Genomic DNA, 27,980 nt, shown 5'->3' with positions numbered 1-27,980 from the left:
ATGGTTATTTTCTTTATCTTAGTCTATAATGACCACCCGATGACCCTTGGAACAGCTCTTCATTATTTGTTCCACCATGTAGACCGTTACGACTTTATTTTGAAAGTGGATACAAATATATTTCCGGCACCGGTCACTTTCGCGCAACCAACGGTTTTACGCATAAACTGCACTGGAGTTACGCATCGCTTTGCGCATATCAACTCATGACTCGCTTTTTAAAACCAGTCCCTTACGTAACACGGCAGCTGATTCCTTATGTTTGACATTGTCATTTAGCACACATAACTCGAGCGAAAATGTTAAAACACTGAAGCAAGCATTCATGCAAGGCATTTGAAATATTTCCAAAGCAGATTATGGTCAATGCACTGTATTGTTGAGTGTTGATGATAACAATTTGGTAGGGCACTGCTGCTGTGAGGCCTTCTTGGGAATCTAAATTGAACTAGAAGAGCATAGAGATAGAGAGAGAGAAAAAAAACAAAACGACAGCTGTGAAGCGGAGTAGTTGACATGCTGAAAAACAATTTCGATTTAATAGGCACTGAGACTGCCCATAAAACACAATAAACATAAACGCTCACAGTCTTAAAAACAAGTAATTTCTAAATTATTCATGCAACAATTCTATCAAAAAGCAGCTGTTACAACACAATGTCAGCCATAATTTTGGTGATGAAGAACAACACAGAATAACTGCTAACGGCCACCGAGCTAAAATGCTCACAAAAAATGAATTGGGGGATAAGATACATCAACATGTAGTGCCTAAAATTCTTTGACAAAGAAAACAAAGAGTGAGGGTCCATCCTTCTATTTAACGCTTGGCCTCACTAGGGTTGCAGAGGCTTGAAAGTCAGGAAATATTAACCTATTAAACACTGATTCAAAGTAACAATATTTTCAGCTCAAAAAGTTTTGACTTTGCTCAATTTTTGTTGTCATGCGCACAAATCTTTTTTAAAAAATAATCACAAATTATAAGGTCGACCTAACGTCACATAACATTTTTAAAAAATAATATAAAAAACATATATATATTTGTTTTTGGACTGTTTAAACATTTTCTTAGGTTCTATTAAAAAAAAAAAGTCACTTTTTGAACAACTCAAAATAACATACAACTGTAGAAAGCTATGTGCGGTAACAATATGAAGTAAAGGCAAAGTTTGATTTGTTGAGTGTCAGTCAACATCATAGCATATCGCAGCAGGTTACACGTCCCGCGTAAATATGGGCCAAGAGTGTTAAGGGATGACATATAGTTATCTGACAAGACAGGACATCATTGGTCTGTCAATCTCATGTGCTCTTAGCTGGAACAAAACTGTGAAAACCAGCATATGATTAATAATATGGAGGCAAAATGAAATGCTTGTCTCTCAACATTCACACTATGAAAAGAGTCACATTTAATTTAAAACGCTTAATACAAATTCAATATAAATCTTTCAAAACCCAAAACTGACTAGAAGACATTTTTTCCCCTGGCTTTGACACAATGCTAATCAGTTGTGGGCCACATTTTGGTCACTTACAGGTCCATTCTGAGACGGATCATTGTCCGCCCATAACCTACAGAACTCTCTGACAAAGGGTTGGACCAGACACGGCTCCTCGGTGACCAAGATGTTTTCGGCGTTGCACTGCACCGCTGCCAGTGTCCAGTTGAGGGAGCCTGTGATGAGGCGTCGGCCGTCCACCAAAGCGAACTTGTGATGCATGTGCACATAGCGGCCCACGTTGCGCACGCAGATCCCTGTAGAGGAGGAGGAGAGTGAGGAATGACAGAATTTCAATGCATTATGGATGAACTGGTCTGCTCTGGAAACAATCAGGTAGAACAAAGTTGGAAAAAGAAAGTGAAATGGGGATATTGATCCCACATACGGAACTAATTTGGACTGGGACTCCACATGCAGGAGTACAAATGTACAGTTTGGGGGCCATCTGAATAAACTTCATATTTTACATTTGGGATAAGAATGAAAACTGATCTGTGGTTGAGCATGCAGCATTTGAAGTGTGAACTCAACATGAGAGTTGTAGTCACAGCACGGAACATGAATTAGAAAGGGAGGCAAAAGGGATTTCATAATTTTGTTCAGCCAGCAGGGGACATATTAGAGCAGGGGTGGGTAAACGTTTTAATTGGCGGGCCACAAAGAGTGCTAAAATTTGACAGTGGGGCCGGACCAGGAGCAGATGGATGGAGTATTTTGATAACTTCACCTCATCGGAGAAAAAAAAAAAATACATTTAATTTTAAATGAACAAAAGCATTACAACAAAATATCTGTCTTAGACACACCACATCATTTAGAAAATAAAACATTAACAAGGTTTATTCATATAATTTTTTTCAAGTTTGGCGGGCCGGATTAAAACGTTTAACGGGCCGCGTGTGGCCCCCGGGCCGTAGTTTGCCCACACCTGTATTAGAGGAAATCGACTTAATGCCTTGTATACTATTTGCAAGTCTGGAGTACTGCCCGTCCACCCGTCAAGTGCTTGGCACGGTGGCCCGACTGGTTAGCACGATGGCCTCACAGTGAGCGACAGCAGTGGTCGTGGGTTTGTGTGGAGCTTGCATGTTCTCCCCGTGTCTGCGTGGGTTTCTTCCAGGTACTCCGGTTTCCTCCCACATTCCAAAAACATGCATGGCAGGCCGATTGAACACTCTAAATTGCCCCTAGGTATGAGTGTGAGCACAAATGGTTCTTCGTCTCTGCATGCCCTGCAATTGGCTGGCAAGCAGTTCAGGGTGTCCCCCGCCTACTGCCCAAAGATAGCTGGGATAGGCTCCAGCACCCCCCCGCGACCCTCGTGAGGAGAAGCGATACAGATAATGGATGGATGGATGGATTGTAGCTGAGTATTGCCTCTTGAGAAATGAAATGGTATTACTAGACAGATTGACACCAGCTTGTTCACTAAGAGATTACTACACGTCGTGTAGTGCTCAACATCCCCATGAAAATGTAAAACACAACCTCTGGCCTTACCAAAAGAAAAATATCACCACAAGAGTGCATTGCGGGAAAAGCAATCAGGTAAAATGCTGGCTTGCAGGGCGTCTCCAGCGAGTCTGGCTGTGTTGCGAGACGGTGCATGTGGTTGGCTCGCTCGCTTGCTTGAGAGAGGCTGAAATGCAACTATTTATTACGCTGGATGAAGGCCAACAGCAGCTCTACTCAGATCAGGCCGATTCAGTAAAAGGCGACCGTGCGCATGCGAGGGATTTATGTGGTGTCGTTGTGATTATACTGCATTCACCGCAGTGTATATTGGCAAGTGACTATGACGTATGGCCTGCGTGAATAACTGACTTTTCCAGTGTAGATGCGTGTGTTCATGAATGTTTCGGGAGTACCTTGTTGATTTTCACTGTTTCTCCCCTCCCTCAAATGTTGAATTACTTTCTGTGTGATTCATGAAAAATTTAAGATAACATTGCAAAGCGCAGCAGGCTCTTCTTCGGTCTCAACAAGCTGCTACTTGACCCTGAAGAGGCCCTTTAAATATCCATTCTCAAATGTAACTTCACAAAAACTGAAATACAATTATTATAGATTTGTTTTCTCCCACATTAAGCAAATTAATCGATTAAAACGACTTGAGCCTGAAATTGAGTGCCGTGGCCCATTAGTGTGCTTTGACATCATCGGGCATCCTCGTGGGTATAGCTTCTTTTTTTTTTTTTTTTTTTTTTTTACTCATCTTAGATTTAACTGCTTCATATTTAAGACCTATAAGACCTGCATTTTTTGTGTGCTATTACTATTACGTTAACAGGTGGTTGGTAAGTGACTATGGCATGCTCCTCCTTGGGCCCCTGCAGTCAAATATAAACATAACGAATAGCATTAATTTGCAATAATGTTAATAAGAACACTGTGTAATATTTTAAAGTATTTTTTTCCAAATGGCAATCATTTTTGTTGTTATGAACAAATGAGATAAAAATACGAACACGTTTTATGTGGCGCATTGCCATTTTAGGGTCATAGAATGCATTTTTTATTCCCGCTAGCAAATTCGACCAATATTTATTCAACACAGTCAAAATGGTTCCAAAATACGACAATCAAAAACTGAATTGGCACAAAATGTTCTTAAAATGTTTTAGGAATTTGTGTCGTTCGGCAGCTAATGAGCTAACGCAACTTAATTACCAATCTTCTGGGTCACGTAAGCATGTCAAATGAAATATTTACATCAAATTCAATGCAGTGGCCTTTTTTTCCATTTTGTATTTTTGACATGGGCTTAAAATTGAAATATGTAAAAAGTGTTCATTTTTTGTTTTTGTTTAATCATTACATTTTTGTTTGGTTTGTTGATTAAAAAATGGTTCTTAAAGATTACTAGTATAGCAGAAATGGATTGCTGGTTAGCACCGCATGTGCTTGTGCCACTGAGTCAGCTACTTAAGCATGAAAGCACCATGCAGGACAAAGACAAGACACAAGAGCTGGATTGAAGTGCTCAACATCCTCACAAACACTTGGCCTAATGAAATCTGCCGTCCACGTTGCCAATTTCTTACTTACTTAATCCTTACTTAACAATACAAAGCGGCAGCAATTTAGCAAATGTGGAAGGCTAAAAGAGAAAGGGAGATAGCGTGAGGGAGACAGAGCACACAAAGCCTTTCACAGTGTGAGAGTCCATTAGGTCAGACAGCTGCTGTCATCCCTCCATTCACCACTGAACAACTACCCAGGAGAGATTTCTTGGCATTGATGCTGCTCGTCCAAGAACAGAGTGAGCACCTTCCATTGAGAAGGACCTGAGTCATTTCCGGTCGACTCTGCCAGTAGCTCCGCAAAATCACCCCCGAGAGTGCTTGATGTCTTTTCATCTATTTAAAAGGTGCAACCTCTAACCTTGAATGGCCCAAAAAAAAAAAATCATACAATTTGGAATTGAAATAATCTTGATGAGTGCATTCACGTGAGGCTACATCAAATGTCGCAAGACGGCTTAAGTTGAATTAAGAATTAATGCATACACAAATTTATTGTACCAAGCAGTCACAAGGCTGACCGTATAATTACTTAAGAGAGACATTATTGAAAATGAAACTTTTTACGAACACAGACGATGAAAGTTTCACGCCTTGAGAAATTAGCCAATTTCATCTTATTTGTTTGAGAATTCTTATTTATTATCAGTAACAAATATATCTATGCTCATCGGCAGTATCTATGCCAGCGACTAGGGCTGGGCAATAAGGACTAAATTTCATACCTCGATTTTCACGACAGATATCTTGATAAGAATACGGGGTCAGAGGGCGACAATTTTTAGGAAAAAGGTCGGAGGGTCGAGGCTGGAGGGCTAGCCAGATCGCGGCCAGAAGGCAAGGGACTGAGCGGCAAAAAAGGGTCAAGTGCCCAGCTCTGTTTATTACATTATTTACTCACTATACGCCTACAACGTGCTTATTTTTAAAAAATGCTTAAACTGCATCTGCCTTCATGTACAGTAGACCCCCACATATTTGTGATACGGCATTCAGTTCTTTGCAAATTTTGAGGGGGAACCCATCCCTTGCTATTTGGAGAAACCCAAGCATTTTCCTATTTATTTTTGTCTTTTACCTGATCCCTTGTTTATCTCAAAGTGTTTTTTAATTAATCCCCTGCTTATTAAAGCATTTAGGAAAAAAATGGACAAAAAAAAGAATCGTCAATTATAAAGAGCGTCATTTATTTGTGTGTTTCTGTTCATACGCCACAAATAGTGGGAGTCCACTGTAGACCCTTAGTGGGGCTGTTATTTTTTTTGTCTTTTCACTCTGGCGAGAATGCAAATTGATGAGAATGTGAGTGTGTTTGCCAATTCCTGCCTGCTTCATTTACAAAAAAAAACAGAACACTTGTAAACATTCAGCAACCACATGCTACACATTTGATTTCATTTTACGTACAAAGGGTACGACAATAATAAAGCGATGAATTTTTCACTCAAAGAAGTGGAATGTTAAGCAATGGCCAAAACAATCTCCTGACCTGAATCCGATTGAGCATGTGCTTCACGCCTGGCAGATCATCACCATCTGGTGATGTCCACGCATTCCAGACTTAATTGACCCAAAAAGCCCACGATGAAGGGTTGTCACACTTTCTTTTACTGTCAATACAATCTTTCAACAATTTGTAGAAGTCTTGGATGGGATGGGATGTTCTATGTTTTATTCAACAGACTTCGATTGTGGCTTCGTTACTTGAGTTTACATTTTGTTGCAAAAATAAACATTTCTCCAGTGGGATTTAGTAGATGTAGTGATCTAACAACTAAACCATTTTTAAAATTTACATTGAGTACAACCACATTGCGTTCACTTACCCGCCTTGCGAAGGGCTCCAACCTGGGACCCAGTGATGGCAGAGTATTCCTTGTCCACCAGGACTCTGATGGTTATCTTCCTTTTGGACAGGCACAGAACGGCCCTGCTCAAGTCCATGTTGGAAAAAGAAAACAAACACAAATCCAGAGAGGAGGAGGCTGACAGGATGAAGCGGAGAAGACGGGTGAAGGACGTCTCTACGCCATGAGGCAATGGGCAGCAATGGGAGCTGAAAGCACACAAAAACAACAAGTGTTCCTTGTTGTTATTTTGATCTCCACGATCTTCATTTTATCTAGATGATCCTCAGTTTGTCGTCATTTTATCGAAATGAGCTTCGAGTCCTTTTTTATCTTCATGGTCTTTAGTTCCTATATTTTCCCAACATGAATTTCCTAGTTTTTAGGTTTTTATTCTTTTTACATAATCTTAAATTACTTGGAATCTTATGGATATTAGCGTCAATTCCTGGTTATTTTGTCATCATAATCTTGAGTTTTGAGAAAGATGATCTTCTAGATGATCTTTATTTCCTAATCATTTTATCTCCAGCACAACCTTAAGTTCTTATAAATAATAGTTTGATTACATATAGTAATCACTGGTGGCATAAATGTTATGGATCTCATAAATTTTCTCTGTTTTTTTTTTTTGGGTTGTTGTTCATTTAGTACAGTATATCGCCCATGTGCTGTAGGTCTTTCACCCCTGCTCTAACTAATACTACACAAAAGCTGAGACATTGCAGTGTTAGCATAACAACTAAGGTTTGGTCCTTGTAAGTTGCTGTCACGCAGAGCAGTACAAACAATTTTGATGATTCCTCAAGGATATCGTGCTGGTTGAACGCATGTACTTGCGCCGCAAATGTATTTATTAAAACACAGAAGGACCACTCAACACAAAGCTTATTATGCCGGGAATCAGAGCTGCTTCATTATGCTCCACACAAAGCATCACTCACTTGGGGGAAGGAGGAGAGAAGATGTGCTCCAAGCAGGCGACCTCTGAGGGAAAGAAGAGGACCTCGTTCAGAGTTGTCGGCGGCTTGATGCGACGCAGGAGTCTCCAGAGCAGTTCCACACTGAGGGAGAAGACCACCACTCCCAGGCCAACCACCTTTGCCGTCCACATCACTGACATCCCAGCTATGACAAGACAATGTTTTCTCACATTCATGTTTTAATTAATCACCAGTGTGTTGTGTTGTCTTGAATGCTGCGTGTCAAAACTGATAGGATGTACAAAAGTAACATCTTTACATAATAATTTCTACCACCTTGGTTTAAAACGTTGCTGTATGCAGAGCCGAAATAAATGTGATTTTTAATGCAGTTAAATATTTTATCTCAGTTAACTAAGTTGTATTAGTGTATTATATTATAATATATAATGTATTATTATCATTTTTATTATTACTTTACGATTTTGTGAAAAGTTTACTAAAAGTAGTAAGGAGAACACTGATGGATATTCCTTCCAATACAATGCTTATTTCTTAATAGACTGTTAATATATGTTTTTGTCAATCTAGAACCTTGGATTAAATTTGACAGACCTAGCATGTAAATGAGTGAAACAAAGTATCAACGATTACTTTTGACAAGTTGGAAAGGAACAAACAGCATTTAGTACCTCACACGTTACAATAACATTTGTTATTTTCATTTTGTCATCTTTGGAAAAGGCTGCGTGTCAGTCAACTTTTTTTACATTTTCCATGTGAATGAATTAGACATTTAGAGAGAGCTAACATGTTTTAGCAAGATATCGTGTCAACTTCGGCTCACCTTTGCTCCTGTCTTGAGCGACAGTACTATAAAAGTGACATATTATCTATTCTAGAATACGTAAATTCAGTCGATAAAGCGTCTGTGTTAAATGTTTAGTTTGGACCTGTCCTGAGCGAGAGTTTAGTTTGGCAAACCTGTAGTTGTTGACGTCATCACACGGGCAACGCTAAGCCATTGCGTCACTGCTAATCGACATGATGGACGTATGTGCGAGCCAATCAATGTCCGCGCTGTAACTTGAGCTCGTCCAATCATTTAATCACCAATGCTGCCAAAGCCGGGTCTAGCGGAAGTAAATATCTTTGCAACGTGTGTTTTTCCAAACACAGGTAAACAAGAGCAAACTTTAAGCTCCTTAGGTTGTTTTAAATCTCTGTTCAGGAAAGAGATATGTGTCTTTTGACTCAAAATTGACGATTACTTCGCAATCGTTATTTGTGTGTCACTTATTGGGTGTAATTTTTGTATGTAGAATGAATGCAAATGTTAGCTTGCTAACTTACCAGAAAGTTTGGGGCATTTATAGTGTAGTTCTAAAGTGTGTTATTCTCGTCGCTCATTGTTGTGATTGATCCTCTTTGCAATGCAACAGCTACAAAACATTTCCCAACGATGGGTCGCCGCAAGTCTAAACGAAAACCCCCTCCTAAGAAGAAGATGACCGGGGATTTGGACACTCAGTTTACCTGTCCCTTCTGTAACCACGAGAAATCATGTGACGTCAAAATGTAAGTATTCGCTTCTTTTAAGTGTAACGCGCCTTCACATGTACTTGTTGCTAACGTCTCTTTCCCCTCCATGACAGGGAGAGAACCAGAAATACTGGAATAATATCGTGTACAGTATGTTTGGAGGAGTTCCAGACGCCCATCACTTGTATCCTTCTTCATAAGATGCGTTTTTCTCTGTGAGCACGTCAGTCTCACAGTTCTGTGGTTCTTGTTCCAAGTCTTCACTTCTGCTTTCCAAAATCATCACTTGAGGACACCCACAAAATGGCGTTGATATTGTATAGTCAAAGATACTAGTGCTGTTCAGAATTTTAGTGTCCTATTGAAATTATTAATTTAAATGTTACAACAAAGTGTAGAGCGAGTAATCGCCAATGCACTGTTTCTTTACACAAATAAATCATATTATAGTGTTTCAAATAATTTGATTTGTCTTGATAATGTTTACATTTAAACACACCCAGAGAGGGTAGAATCACATAACGTCACACGTTTGCCGTGCAGGTAATGGTACTTTACAACATATTATGCTCCAGCACCCACACAACCCTAGAGAAGATAAGACGGATAGAGAATGGATTTTTGTGGCTTAAAAGCAAAACGTTAAGAAGTCTTTTTTGCAGCTGAAATAAATGCATGAAGTTGGTGATCATTAGGTCAATAAATGGTGCTATCATTACCAGTAGTCTATCATATTTCTAGATGCATTCTGATAGATTTACAAATAATGCACGATCACCGTTGTGTAAACTGCATGGTGACAAAATTTTGAACCGTATGGTAAGCAGCTTGAGTATTTATTCAATATCCTTGATATCCATCTATTATCGTACTCTTTCTCCTTACCAGTAAGGCAATTCAGCCATCTTTTTCCTAAGTGTTAAAGTAAAAAAAAAAAAAAGGAAAGCTTTGCAGCTATGTGCTTTTCTGGCGGTACGTGATCTTCCATCTACTTAAGTCTGTCATTTACACCAGTGGTCCCCAACCGTTTTCCCTTCCTTTGAAGGCTTCATTGACTCATTGGAGCAGCCGCTCGACGCATTATTAAACTTTATTTAAAAAGTTTAGAACTTCTGGTCGATACGCTGTGTGTGAGGTCATACTAGGGTTAAGCTCGAGGCCACACACATTCCTGTGACCAGTCCTGGAACCTTTCTGACACGCTTCGTACAAATTCAGGTTACTGTCATAGAAACAAAACTCAGTCGTTACTCGTTAGCAGAGGGTCCCCCGTGTAATCTGCTGAGAAGCAGACCGTTCATGCTAGTGAGTCAGTCTAATGCTTACTAAATGAAAGCTGTGTTTTAAGGACTTTGAAGTGTTTGTGTGGCACTGTGTTTCATAAGAATATGCACGCTTAGATTGTCCCGTCCTGTTCTTTTTTTTTTTTTAATAAACGATAAGCTTGGGACACCTCCATTAGCTTTACCACAGCGTCCATTTACTGGAAGCTTTCAGCGTAATCTTCTGGCCCCGGTGTTTAACGGCTGATTTATTGGCACATCATAACTCCCTGTGCTTTTTGGTCTTTGCACTGCTCCTAATTGAGCATTTGGCGCCTCCCTCCTACGTGCTCAGACAGCCAATGTAGCGTCGGAGGTTATTGACGCTTTGGCGTGGTCAGTGTCAGGGAGGGATGTGAAGTTGACAGAAAGCTGGAGAAAAGCATTTGTGTGTAAAATCCTTGCCCATTATGTCAACAAAAGTCTTAAAAGTCGCAAGTTATTTAGTGTTCCCATGACAACAGAATGGCATTTGTTGAGGGTGACGAGTACATAATTCAGAGAAGAAATGTTGCAGTTCTACCAGAATGAAGTTGTATGGGCAATAAAATTAGCATTTTATTAATTGAAGTTGGATGAATGAAGTCAGTTGGAAAAAACACTGACATCAGCTTATTAGTCGACCCACCGTGGCTTTTTTCCAACAAGCCTTCGACTTTCGTCTCTTACCATTTTATTTTCATAAAATTACAACTTCATTTTAAATGAAATCAATTTTCTCCTTTAACACGTAATCCTTTTTTTTAAGTTTACACTTTACTTTGTATTTTCTTAAAAGTTGAGACATTTTACAACTGTTCATGTAAACATTGAAAATTTGTAAAATGAAAATATTCTCAAATTACGTAATGTTACAACATAATTCTGATAACTAATGCATGTAGAACAATATAAAGACTTACTCATAAAATAACATCTACCATTTTTTTTAATTTACAATGACTAAATGCTAATGAAATTACTTTTTTCTCTGACGGACCACGTTTGCAATATTTTGATATGGAAAAAAAGATATTTTGAGTGTTATGTTACTCTTTTAATCAAACTTTTCTTGTATTTTTTCTTATCAAATGGCAACTTTTGTCTGAAATTGTTTCAAGATGAAAACTTTTTTTGTAAATGTAATAATTACACATTTCTTAAGATTGCACCTTTTTGTAAAGTTGCTTTCTTATAGTGGCGTTTATGACAGTAGTGCAACTTTCTCATAAAATCACACTGAGCAATCTTGCGATTGTACTTGGGAAATTAATACTTGCTTTTTTTTCTTCTTGCAATGGCACACATTGCATTTTGTCTTTTCCTAAAAGGTTGCCTAATTTAAATTAATTTGTCTGAATGCCTGCTTTTTAACTTAAATAATGTTACTCATTCACTACTTCTATGACTGTTTTCTGTTCAAGTTCTTAGGTTTTTGTCTCAGCATCATCCGTTACTAAAAAATTGCACATGTAATTTAATTCTTGGTAAAATACCTCCCAAGAATCCCCAAATTGTATTTTTTTTTTCTAATGAAAAGATGACTATTTAAAAAAATCAATTAAAAGCACTGCATTTATTGTAATATTCCGACTAGTTTTAAAAAAAAAAAAACATTATTCAACTCATCCCATTTTTCTTGTACTTCTGACATAATTTCCATAGGGTTTTATTTTATTTTAATGCAATCCTCTGTTGTTTTGTCCACTAATATAATACATTTTGCCAAAATCCTTTAATTCTTCTTCTTAATGACTGTCTATCCGTGATATAATTATTGATTTCCCTCTTAAAAACATCCCAATGCTCTTTTCAGTGACACTGTCACTTTTTAGCTTTTGACATCCAAAGTTTTTTTCATTTCTAATGTTAATAATATCACGCAACAAAGTCTTTCTCCTTAACCCTTCCCTTTCTAGATCTGTCAGAGCCAGTAGATGTGTACAGTGATTGGATTGACGCTTGTGAATCAGCCAATCAGTAGCCCTGGAAGAGAAGGAGCAAAAATATATTTTAAAAAAAAATTGATTTTGATTCCCTGCTTTTATTTGAATTTTTTGGCTTGTTACTTTAACAGTGGAGATTTTTATAAACTACCTGCAGGAACCCAATGTTGACAGTTGCGACTGCGTGGATCTGCATCGTAACTACACATTCCGAGTACTGTATGGGGTACACCTGCACAATTGGAGATCCAATAAAAAATTAAATTTCACTACGTAGGTGACAGTTTTGGGCAGCATAGTGGGGGCGGTTGGCATGCTTGCTTCACAACAGTGAGGATCAGGGTTCGAAGCTCACGTTCTCCTCGGTCTTCAGCCCACAGTCTGAAAACATGTATGTCAGATTCAATCAACAAGATGAATTGTACTTAGGTGCGAATGATTAGAAATGCGCTCTGTGATTGACAGGCGACTAGTGCAGAATGGCCTCTCGCCCAAAGTCAGCTGGGCTAGCCACATTTTCACCTTTGACCCAAATGAGGAGAAATGCTTTAGACAATGGGTAGCTGGAAATCTTTGAAAGAGCTCTTAGTATGTGTGTAGTGCATTTCCACACTACTGAAAACTGCAATAATAAACTTGGTGAAAATAATGGCTGCTTTTTTTTTCTCTCCCAAATTTGAATATGAAGAATTTTAATTAAGGGTGTGTGCGCGTGTGTGTGTGAATATATATATATTTTTTTTTTCTGGATATATGTATGTGACACCAATGTATAAACTAGTTCAATTAAAATGTTTACTATTGTTTATATTATTTGTTATTAATCTATTTTTGGAGAAAATGATCAGGTCACTGAATTGAAATATATGCGTTGGCTCAATGAAGGTTGAGAAACACTGATTTTGATAACCAGGAGAAGAAATAGAAACCCAAACAAACTCAAATAGTAGCGGGAAATGACACATCTTTGTGTGTGCATGTTTTTTGTTTTTTCAAACCAACAAACAACACAGTCACGGAGCCCAGAACATATTGGAATCAACTGGACTACATATCCCAAATGTTCCTGGTAATTCCAAATCCAAAACTCCCATTTCTAGTCCCATCACATTTTCCATTCATGGCTGCAGTACACAGACGTAAACAGAAGTAGCCTGTAACAAAAAATGAGATGTGGAGTGGTTGCCTGTGTGTACGCGTGTGTTTGTGTGTGTTGTGTTTGATGACAGAGCCCAGCTGGAGCACTATTGACGACACCTTATGAAACATGCTGGAGGACGATTACAATGGAGAATGATTATCACTTAGCCTCTCCTCCCCTCCGAGTGTGTGCGCGTGTGTGTTTGTGCCCGCCCTGCCCCCACATTGCTCTTTATCCTCTCTCATTCAGCACGAGGGGTCAGGGGTCACTCCGTGTATGTTGTCAAGTCTGCCAATCACCCACACAGTGACTGCGAGGCAACTGTTGCCAAGGAAACAGCGATGTGGTTGCTAGGCACCTGGAGCTGTGCTCACAATAGTCATTTTGTTGCTTAGCACACGCACACACACATAGACAAATCCAAACAAAAGTGCGCCCACAGCTCTGCCCAATCAACAAGTTTACTCGACGCCAGAGTGGAAATTCTCATTAAAATCCTTAATTGCATTCCGCTGCGACGAAATGTGTGCCGTGCTCACGCAGTGGTTAAAACTCATGCAACATTAAGTGATATGAGCGCCATTTATCACGCGCACAGATGCTAATATATTGCTGAATGCGCAGCGAAAAACGCCCGCTCGTTTATATCTCTGAGCAACAATACTAATGGAGCTCAAATGTCTCCTTCCAATAGGGTGGCGGCCTCCTGATTAATCAGCATGCCCGGCGACCCGCAGCTGGACTTGATCAATAAAAGACATAAACATCCATCATTCCGGCTAAAAATAGTAACAGTGACGCAAAATCAATGCTTTTCGTCCCTATTGGCATGTGGAGCTCCTGGATTTTGCTAATGTTTGGGGATTCTTAGATGGCCTCCGTCCTCATCTACTTTGTACAACAAGCCTCTCTTCATTTAGAAGGGGGATGTAGTACGAGAAGGAGAGGGGGAATAATCATTTCCAGCTAACCAGTATGGAGTCTGTAAGGCTAGAGCTAACTAGCGCTATGCTAGACTTAGACAACACACATAGCTTTTCTTCTAGATTTGAGCGCTACACACCATACGCTGGTAGATCTCATACTGATATAATTTCTACTGAGGTGGCAATACATGATGGGTTTAAGCATTCCTCCTCGGTCGGTTTTATTGACGACGAGCCGTTCTCTCAAAATAATAGCACTCGAAAGCTGGTAAATAACTATCGGATTCCGACCGTCAGAATTTCTCGCCGCGTTTATAGTCGCTCGAGGTACAATCCGGGACCTAGGCAAGGCAATCTCCTTAATATTATGACCAGGAGTCCTGTTGCGCGGAATAACTTAGATAGACCTATTTTACTGAAACTCGGTTTTTTAAATATTAGATCGCTTTCATCGAAAGCCTTGTTAGTTAATGACCTTATTAGAGACCATAATCTTAACATGATTGGTCTTTGCGAGACCTGGTTAAAACCAAATCAGTTTTTACCGCTAAATGAGGCTTCGCCTCCAAACTTCGTGAGCTCGCATGTTGCGCGCCCTCAAAAGAAAGGCGGGGGTGTAGCCCTCATTTCCGAATCTAACCTAAAACTTAGTCCTCGTTTTAGCAATTCCTTTAAAACATTTGAAGTTCTCATTATGCGATCCTCAGCCGAGCTGCCGTTTTATCTTGCCGTTCTTTATCGTCCACCTGGCTCTTACTCCGGCTTTTTAGATGAATTTTCTGAATTCGTAGCTGATTTAGTAACTCATGCGGATAATATACTTATCATGGGCGACTTCAACATTCATATGAATCTCCCGTCGGAACCACTTACGGTAGCGTTTCGGACAATCATTGATATGTTTGGTTTCACGCAAATAATAAATGAAGCAACGCATATAAATGGCAATACGCTAGATTTGGTATTAACCCGAGGCTTAACATCTTCAAAAATAATTGTATTACCATATACCAGTGCTATATCTGACCATTACTTTATCAAATTTGAAGTCTTGGCTCACTGTCATCGTTCTGACCATAATCAAAATTATAGCAGCCGTAACATTAGCTCCTCAACCATCGTTGCGCTCTCTGAGCTACTCCCTTTAGCAACTGCTTCGTTTCCTAATTATATTGGTACGATTGATGATCTCACAAACAACTTTAATGTCGCTTTGTTAAATGCGCTTGACTCCGTCGCGCCTTTAAAAACTAAAACTCGTCCAAAGAGGCTTACTCCGTGGTTTACAGAGGAAACGCGCGTACTGAAACGATCTTGTAGGAAGCTTGAGCGCAAATGGCGTGCGACCAAACTTGAGGTCTTCCGTCAGGCATGGTGCGATAGTTTACTAATATACAAAGAAGCGCTTAATTTAGCCAAAACTAATTATTATTCTAGATTAATTGTCTTACATAAAAACAATCCTAAATATTTATTTGATACCGTAGCAATGCTAACGCAACAGCGACCAACCTCGGATAGCTCTTCCTATTCAGCTCACGATTTTATGCAATTTTTTACTCAGAAGATAGAATGTATTCGTGATGAGATTAAAGACACTGTTCTTAAAATTCCGTCGAATTCCGCGATAAATTGTGTTAATAGGGACATTAGGGCTGATAACTGTCCGATAACCTTATGTCAATTTAAAAAAATATCTCTTGAGAGCCTAACAAAATTGGTTAGTGCGGCAAAACCGACAACTTGTGTGCTCGATCCGCTTCCTGGCAAACTAATTAAAGAACTGTTTACGACCCTAGGACCGTCTGTTTTAAATATAATTAATCTATCACTTACCACGGGTGTAGTACCAGCAGCTTTTAGGACCGCCGTTATCCGACCGTTACTTAAGCAACCAAACCTTGACCCAGAGAGTCTCATCAACTATAGGCCGGTTTCAAATCTTCCGTTTATTGCAAAAATTCTTGAAAAAGTCGTAGCGCAACAACTTAATGAATATATGACTGTTAATAATCAATTTGAACCTTTCCAATCGGGTTTTAGAGCCGACCACTCTACTGAGACGGCCCTTGCTAAAGTTACTAATGATCTTCTCATAGCTATGGACGCCGACACCTCATCAATATTACTCTTACTCGATCTTAGTGCCGCTTTTGATACCGTTGATCATAACATATTATTAAAACGCCTTGAAACGTGTGTTGGCATTTCAGGTTCAGCGCTTTCTTGGTTTAATTCGTATCTGTCGGAGAGGACGCACCGTGTAATTCATGGCAATACGACTTCGGATCTTTGTAAGATCATATGTGGAGTTCCGCAGGGATCGGTACTTGGACCTCTATTGTTTAGCATCTATATGCTACCGCTTGGTGATATTATACGGAAATATAACATTAGTTTTCACTGTTACGCTGATGATACGCAATTATACATGCCGTTGGATATAACGAATCCCCGCGACTGCTATAAATTAGAGGCGTGCCTTGCCGAAATTAAACAATGGATGTCTTTCAATTTTTTGCGTCTTAACTCAGATAAAACCGAGATGCTCATCATTGGACCAGCGCGTCATCGGTACCTTTTCAAAGACACCACTCTGAATATCGATAAATGTAATATTATCCAAAAGGATTCAACAAAAAATCTCGGTGTTATATTTGACGCAACTATGTCTTTTCAAATGCACATTAAAAATATTACTCGAACTGCGTTTTTTCATCTGCGTAACATTGCTAAAATTCGCCCAATTCTATCAACGTGTGACGCGGAAATCTTAATCCATGCGTTTGTTACATCTCGCCTCGACTATTGTAACGCTTTGCTCTCGGGTCTCCCCATGTCGAGTATTAAAAGTCTGCAGTTAGTTCAAAATGCAGCAGCTAGACTCTTAACTAAGACGAGAAAGTTTGATCATATTACCCCGATATTAGCCAATTTGCATTGGCTTCCGGTCCACTTGAGATGTGATTTTAAAGTTCTGCTACTTACTTTTAAAATATTGCACGGCTTAGCACCTTCTTATCTCGTTGACCTCGTGGTACCATATGTTCCGTCCCGAAACCTTCGCTCACAAAATGCTGGTCTTTTAGTGATCCCGCGAGCCAAAAAGAAGTCCGCAGGTTCTAGAGCGTTCTCTATTCGGGCACCAATGCTTTGGAATGCACTTCCCTCAGATATTAGAGGCGCCACCTCAGTAGAAATGTTCAAAACACTATTAAAGACGCATTTATACTCTTGTGCATTTAGCTGAAATATTTGTTGGCCTGTTTACTGCCGCTTTTTTTTCTTTTGTTTTCTTTTCTGCCCCCTTTTCCCCCGGCTGGGGGATTAGGTGACGGTGACCCACTAGGAAGTTTAAGGCATTGACCAACTGGGCATGCACCTGTTCCAGTGATGTCGTCTTCCTGCAGCGCGACATTTGATCAATTTATTTATATACTTTAGCATCTAATTTAATTATTTGTTGGCCTGTTTACTGCCGCTTCTTCTCTTTTCTGCCCCCTCCTTCCCCTGCTTGGGAATTAGGTGATGGGGACATGCTTTGAAGATTACGGCACTGACGAACCGGGAAGGGACCTGCTCTGCCGAAGTCGTCTTCATGCAGCGCCTTTTCTGATTTCCTTATATTTCAGCACTTCATTGAACTACTTGTTGGCCTGTTTGCTATTTCTGTTCTTTCTTTTCTGTTCCCAATTCCCCGAATTAGGTGATGGCGATTCACTTGGAAGTGGCTGTACTGAATTTACACCAACTGACCGGTACAAGATCGAAGGCTCATCTTCGGATATGCTGCCATGGATATTACGGCCCTGGATGAGGACCCACTCCACTGAAGTCATCTTCCTGCAGCACTTCATTCAATTGACTCTTATATTATCTCATCTATTATTGCATAGCATCATTGTATGTGCCAAATGTTGCCCAGTTGGCATCCATTGCAGCCTGGTCATCCTGGAAGGGGGATTCCCCCATCTGTGGTCCCTTCTCAAGGTTTCTCACTTTTCCCCTAATGAGGTTTTGTGAGTTTTTCCTTGCCCTCCTGGGGGTTAAGATCGGGGATGTCGATTGTGGCTATGTAAAGCCCTTTGAGACTGTCTGTGATTAAGGGCTATACAAATAAAATTGACTTGACTTGACTTGACTAACCGTTTCCGATAGTGCTTGTCCTCATTAGGGTGAGCTGAAGCATAGTCGAGCTCGACTTTGGGGCGAGGTACACCCTGGACTGTCCACGAGCCAATCATAGGTCACGTATATCCACACAACACTCACACTTATAGATGATTTCACGTCGTCAGTGAATCATAAATTGGAGGCGGGTGGACTAGTCTGGGTTAAAATAGCTTGGGCATTTTCGTTTTAGTTATTTTTTATTTGGTTTATATTTTTGATTTTTAAAATCAGTTACTTTTCAGAGTGGGTTTGTTAGTTTTTTAATTGAATGAATTTTTTTTCATTTAGTTTTCATTAGTTTTAGTTTATTTTGTAGGCTACATGAACTAATTGAGTAATAGATTAAAAAAAAATCTCATAATAATTATTATATTAGAAACATATGTAAATTACAATCCCATGACTACTTAAACTTCCTTCTTGTGTATGAACAAACATGAATACCCAAATCAATGCATTTATAAGAAACACTGAAAGGACATTTTGACTAGAACTATTGTTATTGATTATCAAATGTAATTTAAGTTAGTTTTTTGGGGTTTTTGAAAGTGATTTCATTGTTTTAGTTCATTTCATTAATCAAAATCTGTTTTCAATTTTAGTTTTACTTATTTTGTTCATTTTCATTATCTATAATAATCTTGGGATTACTCCCAAATTGTACTTGAGGAAGATTACTGTTACTACTACTACTCAAGTTAAAGACAAAAGTAGGAGGACTAAATAATTATTGATATTAATAAATAATGTTTTTAATAAATGCATGAATGTCACATAAACAATAAAAAATGTGAAAATGCTAATTCTGATATTTCGCAACATATTGCAGTCATTGACAAGGCAAATTCTACCACAAAGAATTTCCTTGACTGAAGTTTCTTGGTTTTTACTAAAAAAATGAGCACAACAGACTCACCAGGCACGGATTACAAAGCCGTTCTTTGCTTGGTTTTACCTCTGATTTATTGGGATTTATAAACACTTCCTTACAGCAAGTAATGGAAATAAAACGGGATTAAGCTGCTACCATTGCAAAACTTTTATTAAAAGTCCAGTGGGAATGCTTAAGGTTGTTTTCAACTAGTCATAATGTTTCAAGTAACCTTAAACGTCCACTAATTACAATGTTGTATTGGTACAAACTCCGACTAAATTCAATAATTCGAGAGGTGCTCACCAGTAATAAGATTAGAGCCGTTATTTCAGTCTGTCTATCACTAACTTCTAATTTATTTGGATTAATAAAAAAAAATAAAATAAAATAAAAATCCCATGGGAAATAATGGAGATCGAAATACTCCAAGATCAAATTGTCACCATCATAAAAAGTTTTATTATCTGGACAGTAAATTTGAAGTACTGGTAATATTTTAACATTATTACATTATTACCTGCCATACAAGCAGGCACGTGCACAGATAGACCCTTAGTGGTGCTCCAGCTCCAGCACTTTTGCCTTGGTGTGTGTGCATATATATATATATATATATATATATATATGCAATAATACAAAAGATATACCGTATAATCCTGTGTATAATACGCCTCCCCAAAATCTTTAAACCTTTAAAAATCATTTTTTTCTCCGTACTTGTGTATGATTTGATTTGCTAGTATATTTTATTATCAGAATGAATAACATGAAGGAACAAAGATTCAAAATATACATGCATAAAGTGTAATTTTTTTTAAAATCCAAGTTAAAAACCGTGCTCTTTTCCTATACTTATGATTAAGGTCTTTTAAAGTATCTTTAACAAGCTATTTTTGGTTTATTTACAATATATATTTTTACAAAGTGAGTGTTATTCACTGCATTTCACAGTAGAGCCTTGTGATTGACGATTTTACGATTGACTAAAGTGAAATTAAGCTTTTCAAATGTTTCATATTTTTTCAAGTGACCTTTTCAGTTAAAATGCAATTCCTTCACTAAATACGGCTTCGTTTTTGTGCAAAATGCTCCTTAATTCAGGCAGGAACGGGCCATTTGAGCTGCTCACCAGTAATTAGATTAGTCTCTCACTCGCCGTCTCTCCTGGAAGGCACAAGTGACTGAGTAGTCGAAGGTTTGCAATGAACGTGTGACTGGGGCGTTCGTCTCTCTGAACTAATAATGCCTGTGGGGAGTTGAGCTTAGTGTTTGGAGGTCGTCGCCGGCAGCGCCTCTCGCAGGAGATGTGCGCAAACTCATTTCCTCTACAGGTGCTAAGAGGGACATGCTTCATAAACCTGGAATGGTAAACCAACAAAAAAAAAAAAAAAAATTAAGTGAGCAGGTTTGACGACAATCAGGATTGCGTCATGTTCAACACTTACCCACAGTGTGTATTTTTCATTCTGAATGTCCTTCGGATGACAAAGCCTCCCCTCGACTACGCGTATTCTCAAGCAATAACATCCACATCTGTATTATCAACCCAAGAATACCCGTGGTCGAGACTGGAGCCAAGAGGCCCTCATCCTCTTCATCCTCCTCATCATCATCCTCATCCTTTCTCGTGTTGTTTCAGGAGACAACACCTATGGGAGAGGACAGGAAAGTGGAAACGTTCACCCATGAATAGCAATGTGACATTCATGTGCACATTCGGAGCGCAGCGCGTTTTTTTTTTTCTTAACCCTCAAATAAACCTGTTAAAGTGACGAAAGCTTTTTGTTCTCCAGTTAAGGAAGGCAGAGAGTTGCTCTTCCATTATCAAATAGGTGTCGTTGTGTGTTAGACACCAAAGCTCAAACATATTCTTAACTCCCCCCCTTTTCATTGGCTTTGCCGCCCCAGGCCCGTCCCGTGGAGAATAATGTCGGTACACATTTGCCAATTAGAGAGCAGGACGTGTCAATCAGGCAGCGCACGGTGGATGGATGGAAGGGGAGGGAGGAGGATGGGGGAGGGAGTTGACGGAGTGTTGCATCAGCACCACGGAGAGCTCCTGGTGTGAAAACTGGTTTACAAACATTTGATTTTTTTTTTCTTTCGTGCTTCCACCTCTTTAACCTTGCCGCAGTTTACTCTTCTCACAAGCTACAGTGGCGCCTTAAGATACGAGCTGAAACCAATGGAAATGCCATTCATCTGTTTTAACTTTTTTTCCAAGAAAAAAAAAATGCTGCATTGTCTATTTCAATGAGGGGAAACAGCATAATGTTGTACGTTATATAAAATACAGAAATGACAGTTAAATAGAATAAAAAAAGAAATAAACCGTTTTTGTCGGCTATTGTGTCTTTTATGGGGTGTGACCAATAAGACAGACAGTCCTTTGAGATATTGCTTCTCCCCAAAGCTCATCAATATGGCACTAATATTGGTCATTATTTGCAGTAGATAAACAATCTATGGCTATGAGTTTTGTCTATTGTCTTCCTGCATGTGTTGCTGCACCATTTGTGCTCAGTCCATTGCTGAACGGGTTCTTGCACCGCAACATAGATGCTATTTATTAGCATTAAGATAGCGGGATATAAAGCCTCAAGGGCATTTATTCCAAGGGGAAAAAATAGTTTGGATTTGAAAAATAATGTTTGTACCACCAGTCCTGGAACATTTCTGACATGCGTAGTATTTTACATTAGAAAAAATGCTCCACTAAACAAAAATGTTCCTGAGTCAGGAGTTTATGGCTTCCTGTGTGGTTTATGTTCTCCCCGTCCCTGCGTGGGTTTTCTCCGGATACTCTGGTTTTCTCCCACATTCCAAAGACTTGCATGGAAGGTTAATCGAACAATTTTCCCTAGGTATGATTGTGCATTTTTTTTTTGTCTTTGTGTGACCCGTGTGTTGACTGGCAACCTGTCTATGCTAGGCCCGCCTCCTGCTCGAAGACGGTTGTGATAGGCTTGAGCACGCCCGCGACCCTTGTTTTGATTCTGATTCTTAAAAGCGGCTCAGATAATAGATGGATATATTCTCTGCTTATATTTGTTATTTTATAAAATGATATGACGGAAATGTGATGACGTGATGATTGACACAAGAGATGCTGGTTGGGCCATGAATGTACAAAGGGAATTAGCTGTAGCTGCCTTCTGCCAAAAATGAGTAGCTGCGACCCCGGGCTCAGCCAGCGATGATGTCACCAGCAGATTGACACAGCCAAAGTTTGATAAGCAGCTCGTTTATTGATGAACAAGGTAGCTCGGGTAGTAGCAAGGACTCATGTGAATTCAGCATCGTGGTTATACTTTATGCTTCAATTTGGTACAAAGCAGGGCTCCCCTGGCTTGGGAGCTCGTTTTCCTCAATTATGAAGGACCCAGGCCAGTCTTCTCTACGCTGTTCACTTTCTCACGCCTGTCTGCTTAACAGCTCCTCCTGAATCCCTACTCAAAGCACAATTCAGAATTGTGCATTTTGAAACCGAGGCAAAACTGATCCCCTGCATAGCAAGACGACTCTATGAACGTAAATTAAATGCGAGGCACAACAAACTCTGCGTCTGAAACTGTCATGATGTAAAGCACAAAGTATTGTAACTGCCTTATGAAGAGTCTGCTCAGCGTAACGCTACAAACACGATTGACATGCTAACAGGTACCATCAATTATTGCATTTTTTAAGCAACGTATAGTTGAGTGCAAATGGTGGAGCAACACATTTAGACTGATAATATTCTTAAATATATGTAATATTCTTGATATTTTATTGCAAATGTGAAATATTACAGTATATTTCCGATTCAATTACATTAGCAGTCAAATGAGAAATCTTTTTTTTTTTTTTTTTTATGGCTGTCCAGTATTATTCTGCCTCCCGGCAGCCATGGCACCAGGAGGCCAATGAATTGGATTGCTTCATTAAATCATGATGCGCAAACTTTTTACTTCTTTAAAATCTATGTATTGGTGTTATTACTATGCGATATCAGAGAATGCTATTTTCCTTATTGAAAAACACAAATGGCAGTTCCATTAATTTCAATGGGGAAAGATGATTTCATTTTGTCGCATCGACCTACTGATGGCATACCATAGGGAGCAACTCGGGGTTCAGTATCTTGCTCAAGGATACTTCGACACTCTACCGCTGAGCCACGCTGCCCCCATATGTCTGTCAGCATTGCGCTCTGATCTGTTTCCGTGTGTTGCAGCACCGTTTGTGTTCAGACACCCAGTGCTTAAAGGGTAACAACACAACCACATAAATGATAATTGCTAGCTACGCTCCTGTGGCATTTGCTGAGAGTGGCTGAGAAAAGATTATTTTCTTAAAAAAAAAAAAAAAAAAATTTATAGCAGCCCGACTGCCACTGTACTAAGGAAAAATAATTCCAAACATCTTCCCATAGTCATTATGGGGAATCTCTCTGATTAACCATCCCGATTGTCTATGTCTGTTCTTTCAACAAGTTAAGAAGAATGCCGTGTTCTCTAAATAAAGTTGACATGTAAAAGGATACCACCTAATTCAAGTGAAATGATGAGAGTGTGTTTCATGTCTCGAGTATATGACAGCATCATCTGCCTTCCTTCCTGTGTGAGAGCAGAGAGAAGGGTTGGGTCGGCGCCGGGGGTTGTGCACTCCTACGTTGACGTCACATGACCTCATCCGGCACCCTCATGATTAGCCTTTCATTTATTGCTGCGCTAACTTTATTTCGCAGCGGGTGGACGACATCTGGTTTTGCCATTTAGGGGGTGGCAGTGGGGGGGGGGGGGGGGATCAGTTTCCTGAATTGTCGTGATTGGAAGTGAACTGGCTCCAGCTGGAGGGGCCTTTTATTTATTTTTTTTATTATTATTTTTTTATAGCTGTCTGCTGCCACACCCCCATTGTATCCATCAACCGCGACTGGACACCTGACATTTTGCATGCATATAACAGGGAAGCACATACTGCAATGCTGCTTAATTGTTTGGAACTAAGGGCGTCTGCTATAATGATGATGATGACGCAGGGTGGCTTCATTTTGGTGCGCAACATATGGCACATGGGCCATTTGGGGCACATTACGCTGTTCGAGCCGGCCCACAATAAGGAAGAAATAAAAAATAGAAAGCTCAGAACGTGAAAAAAAATTGTGACAATAAACATTGTTGTGTCCCATGTGTTTATGAATGGGCTCGATCGGAAATGGTCACATAGGCTGCTTTTTTATAGGCACCATAATCACACACTATTTTTTTCACAATATTACTATACATGGTTATTGGTGTCAGGCAACTTTTTAGAAACGAACAACACAGACTTTTACTGGATTGCACTATCCCTATTGGGTCCATTCTCCTTTTTAGTATGATCCCAACAAATCGTAAGCACCTGTCAATTATGATAACTTGAAAATGATACTTTTTTGTTTTGTTCCCCCATGTATTAATGCAAACTGTTACTACATTTAAATCTGGCCTGCAAAACTTTTTTATTTTTTAATCGCTGCTTTTTCATGAATACAGAATTTGACAATTTTTATTTATATTTTTTTTCACTCATCCTGCTTTTATGGTGGGATTCTATGTTAATTTTCATTTCATCTAGTTTCCTATGTCTTCAGTCAGACATGAAAGAATGGTACTAATTAACTTCTCTAGTCTAATGATACATTTGGAAATACTAAATATATATATATATATATATATTAATAATGTAGTAATTATCAATTAATATTTGCATTTTGTAAATAATGATAGATTTCTCACCTAGTTAATTTTTTTTTGTTACTTCTCATGCACTCCCTTGCTTTTGCTGCATTGTTCCCATCTCGGACCGCTGTTGAGGAGCGCTACTGTTTGCTTCCCATCCAATCAGAACGTACAACCAGAACCTCTCGTGGACCGTCTCAGTCATGTTGAATCCACTTGAAGGATGCTGATGGTGTTGTTATTCATCAGGCGTTACCATGGGAACCCTCACCTTGTGTCACTAGTAGAAATAAGAAGAGATTCAACTTACCGCTCCCGACTGCTTCGAAGAAGAAGCCGCTCCGTTTGTTCCACATTGGATCCATGCTGGAGTGTCTGTGTATGTGTGTGTGGTTCACCCCCCCACACACACACCTCCTCCTCCTCTTCCTCCACCCTCATGCCATTTCTCTCTGTCTCGTGCGCTAAGCGGGAATCACACAACCACTCCTTGTTTTTTTTTTTCCCTCTCCCCCCCGCCACATCGGAGGGAGAGGGAGGGATGGAGGCAGCATGCAACAGCATCAGCATCCCATGCAAGTCAGCTATACAGACCAGTCCAGTCGTCATCCTCCTCCTTTTTTTTCCCTCTGCTCCTCCTCTTTCTCCTCCTCTGCTTGGTTGAACAAGGAGGAATAAACCCAAAGAAACAGGACCTTCAAACATCATGTATGATCGGGAGCTTGCTCACATTTGTCTTGATTATGAAATAAATACAGTTAATTGGTGGAGTATAGGCATTAAGTCCTGCCGCAAAAAAAGAACTTGACACCATCGACCCTAAAATTGTAGCACAAACTATGATTCCTAAACACGTTATTTTAAACCCGCTTTACAATATTACAGTTCAATATAAATTACTTTAAGGTTATAGTTAAATTTATGAGGCAGTTTTAGATCCATTCAAGCAACGGACTGAACACAAACAAGCAATACGGAGACAAACATCAATCATCCAGTCTTTATCCTCAACATAAAACGACTAATATTAGTGCCGAACTAATTTCAACTGAGCATTTGAGACGTCTCAGAGAACAGTACAGGGAATCCTCACTATTAGTTCGGGTATAGGGACCGATACCGCCCGTGAATTGCAAAAATATGAGTATAACTTTCTGCCATTGAAGTACATCAGGATAAAAGCAAACCAATTTTTTAAACCTAAAAAATCTTTGAAAATACTGATTAACTCATTGACTGCCATTGACGGCTAAAGACGTCAAAGATCCATTTTTTTTTTTTTCACTTGGCTGGTAGTGAATGAGTTAACATTCAATATGAGTTGTCCGGCCAGCCTGTGTGGAGTTTGCATGTTGTCCCTGTGCCTGTGTGGTTGATTGGACAATCTAAATTGCCCCTAGGTGTGATTGTGAGCGCGGATGGTTGTTTGTCTTTGTGTGCCCTGCGATTGGCATTGACTGGCAACTAGTTGCTGTCTGTGGACCATGACCTGTTGTGAAAAAGTCATGAAAAGTCTACTAGAACATCTAAATTATAATTGAGGGTTAATCAGCAGCACTTTAATTATGGTGACAATTTACTCCCATTCAACATGAGTTTGCGTGTGATTGGTCAATTAGGAACACAGCTGCATTTCCAGTTCTAAGAGGATGTGCACACTTTTTTTCCAACTGTTTATAATTGAGTTAAAAAGATTACATGAGGGTTTAATGGTAGAAAAGGTTTTTGAATTATATTTCAAAAATAATAAAAAATCTTGCACTCTTTTTTGCACCACCATAACCAGGTATTTGAACAAGGGTGTGTAAACTTTTTATATCAAGTGCGGATGGTTGTTTGTTTGTTCAGTATGTAGATGCCCTGTGATTGACAGCAAAGCACTAACGTTGGTGAATTATGATGTGACAAAGCTTTTACAGCTTAATGCGTTCCAAAACCGTTAAATGAGCGCTTGTCTATTTTCCACTTTCCCACTTTTTTTTTTCCTTTGCAAAGATGTCACCGCCACAACATGATTTATTAATGTTACATTCTCACTTATTGGATAGCGCAAAAGTACACTTTTCAGTGTCCCAGCAGCATTTGCAGCAATAAGTAACTTTTTGAACAAGTCAGATTATTTTTTTGTGGGTAGTTCCTGAATTAGCAATTCTCTATTTCACATCCACTGCAGTTGTAGGAAACAACACCAAGGTCTACTATCCTCCTTCACGTGGATTTTGTACTCAGAAAATTATTTATAGAAAATGATAGTAATGGAAAATGTAACTTCACATTAAAAACTGAAATGTGTTCTAATTTGATTTTAATATGTGCAATGTTTAAATGTGTACAGTGCTAAATTTAGATTATGGAATAATGTTCAATTTTCACTTAAATATGTCCAGTGTTTGAAACCACATTATAAATGTTTATTTTAATTGTTTTAATTCGAATATGCCCAATGTTTAAAGCGTAATCATGTTATAATTTTGTATTTTTCTTTTATTTGTAGAATTTGTACGGAGATACATTGTTAATTTTAGTACCTTTTTTGTAAAGCACCATATTTAAAACCACATTAAAATATGTTACTTAGATATTTTTTAAACATTGTTACGTTTCCATTTTTTTCCTTCATGTGTCTTATTAAAACATTTTCATGTTAATATATAAAGAAAAAAGAAAAGGTTTTTGCTTTGTGTTGCATAAATACCTTCAGCAATAAAGCCCTTTTTTGATCAGATACGTACAATTTTTCAAAACGTATACATATAAAATATAACAAAAATAATTTTAAATAATATCTATTTCAATTGAAAATCTTGAATAAGCAGAGACATACTTGGCAATTGGTCTTTTGCATGAAAAATAGGAGAGCAGCTCCTCCCACACATAAAAATTAAGATTTAAATAAATGTTGAAACCAAACAGCAAGTATGTGGGCGTCCACTATACTTCAATGAGACTTTATTTAATAATTTTCTGAGTTTAATTCATTGTATTACTTAGCAAATTGACTTTTCCAAAAATCGTGCTGCTCTGCTGTTTTATAGTGGTGTTCGGAATGTCTTTTTTTACTCAAGCTAATC

At 39.0% G+C, this 27,980-nt stretch overlaps 2 protein-coding genes across 4 annotated transcripts; one reads left to right on the top strand and one right to left on the bottom strand.

The window, feature by feature from the left end:
* Positions 1–508: 508 nt before the first annotated feature.
* pld6 (phospholipase D family, member 6) lies at positions 509–25,409 on the bottom strand. 3 transcript variants are annotated; one of them, XM_088302872.1, is made up of 6 exons: positions 25,220–25,409; positions 20,650–20,853; positions 20,334–20,562; positions 7,323–7,506; positions 6,358–6,587; positions 509–1,762 (listed from the first exon to the last, which is right to left on the bottom strand). In XM_088302872.1, the coding sequence occupies exons 4-6, from the start codon at positions 7,499–7,501 to the stop codon at positions 1,512–1,514; spliced, it is 660 nt and encodes a 219-aa protein (XP_088158998.1). In that variant the 5' UTR covers positions 7,502–7,506; positions 20,334–20,562; positions 20,650–20,853; positions 25,220–25,409; the 3' UTR covers positions 509–1,511. The 3 variants fall into 3 exon arrangements, with proteins under 3 accessions (XP_088158998.1, XP_088158997.1, XP_088158999.1); XM_088302871.1 differs by lacking the exons at positions 20,334–20,562; positions 20,650–20,853; positions 25,220–25,409 and adding an exon at positions 8,286–8,395; XM_088302873.1 differs by lacking the exons at positions 20,334–20,562; positions 20,650–20,853; positions 25,220–25,409 and adding an exon at positions 8,149–8,291.
* On the top strand, positions 8,375–12,739 carry LOC148332243 (transcription elongation factor 1 homolog). The gene is made up of 4 exons (XM_088302874.1): positions 8,375–8,480; positions 8,744–8,879; positions 8,957–9,027; positions 12,064–12,739. Exons 1-4 carry the CDS (start codon positions 8,417–8,419, stop codon positions 12,126–12,128), a joined length of 336 nt encoding a protein of 111 aa, XP_088159000.1. The 5' UTR covers positions 8,375–8,416; the 3' UTR covers positions 12,129–12,739.
* Positions 25,410–27,980: the final 2,571 nt, after the last annotated feature.

This window comes from Idiotropiscis lumnitzeri, chromosome 8, assembly GCF_059441095.1.
Source record: "Idiotropiscis lumnitzeri isolate Australia: NSW breed Sydney's pygmy pipehorse chromosome 8, RoL_Ilum_1.0, whole genome shotgun sequence".
NCBI lineage: Eukaryota > Metazoa > Chordata > Actinopteri > Syngnathiformes > Syngnathidae > Idiotropiscis > Idiotropiscis lumnitzeri.
Note: the sequence above shows the minus strand (reverse complement) of the source record. Positions and strands in the feature narration are given on the sequence as shown.

Bases quoted from the DNA above. Each gene is read 5' to 3' on its own strand.
- LOC148332243 (XM_088302874.1), top strand. From the start codon at position 8,417: ATGCTGCCAAAGCCGGGTCTAGCGGAAGTAAATATCTTTGCAACGTGT. The intron at 8,481-8,743 runs GTAAACAAGAGC...GCAATGCAACAG, and splicing joins GTGTGTTTTTCCAAACACAG to CTACAAAACATTTCCCAACG. The intron at 8,880-8,956 runs GTAAGTATTCGC...CCTCCATGACAG, and splicing joins AAATCATGTGACGTCAAAAT to GGAGAGAACCAGAAATACTG.
- pld6 (XM_088302871.1), bottom strand. The intron at 6,588-7,322 runs GTGAGTGATGCT...GTGTGCTTTCAG, and splicing joins TTCTCTCCTCCTTCCCCCAA to CTCCCATTGCTGCCCATTGC. The intron at 1,763-6,357 runs GTAAGTGAACGC...CCTCCTCTACAG, and splicing joins TGGAGCCCTTCGCAAGGCGG to GGATCTGCGTGCGCAACGTG.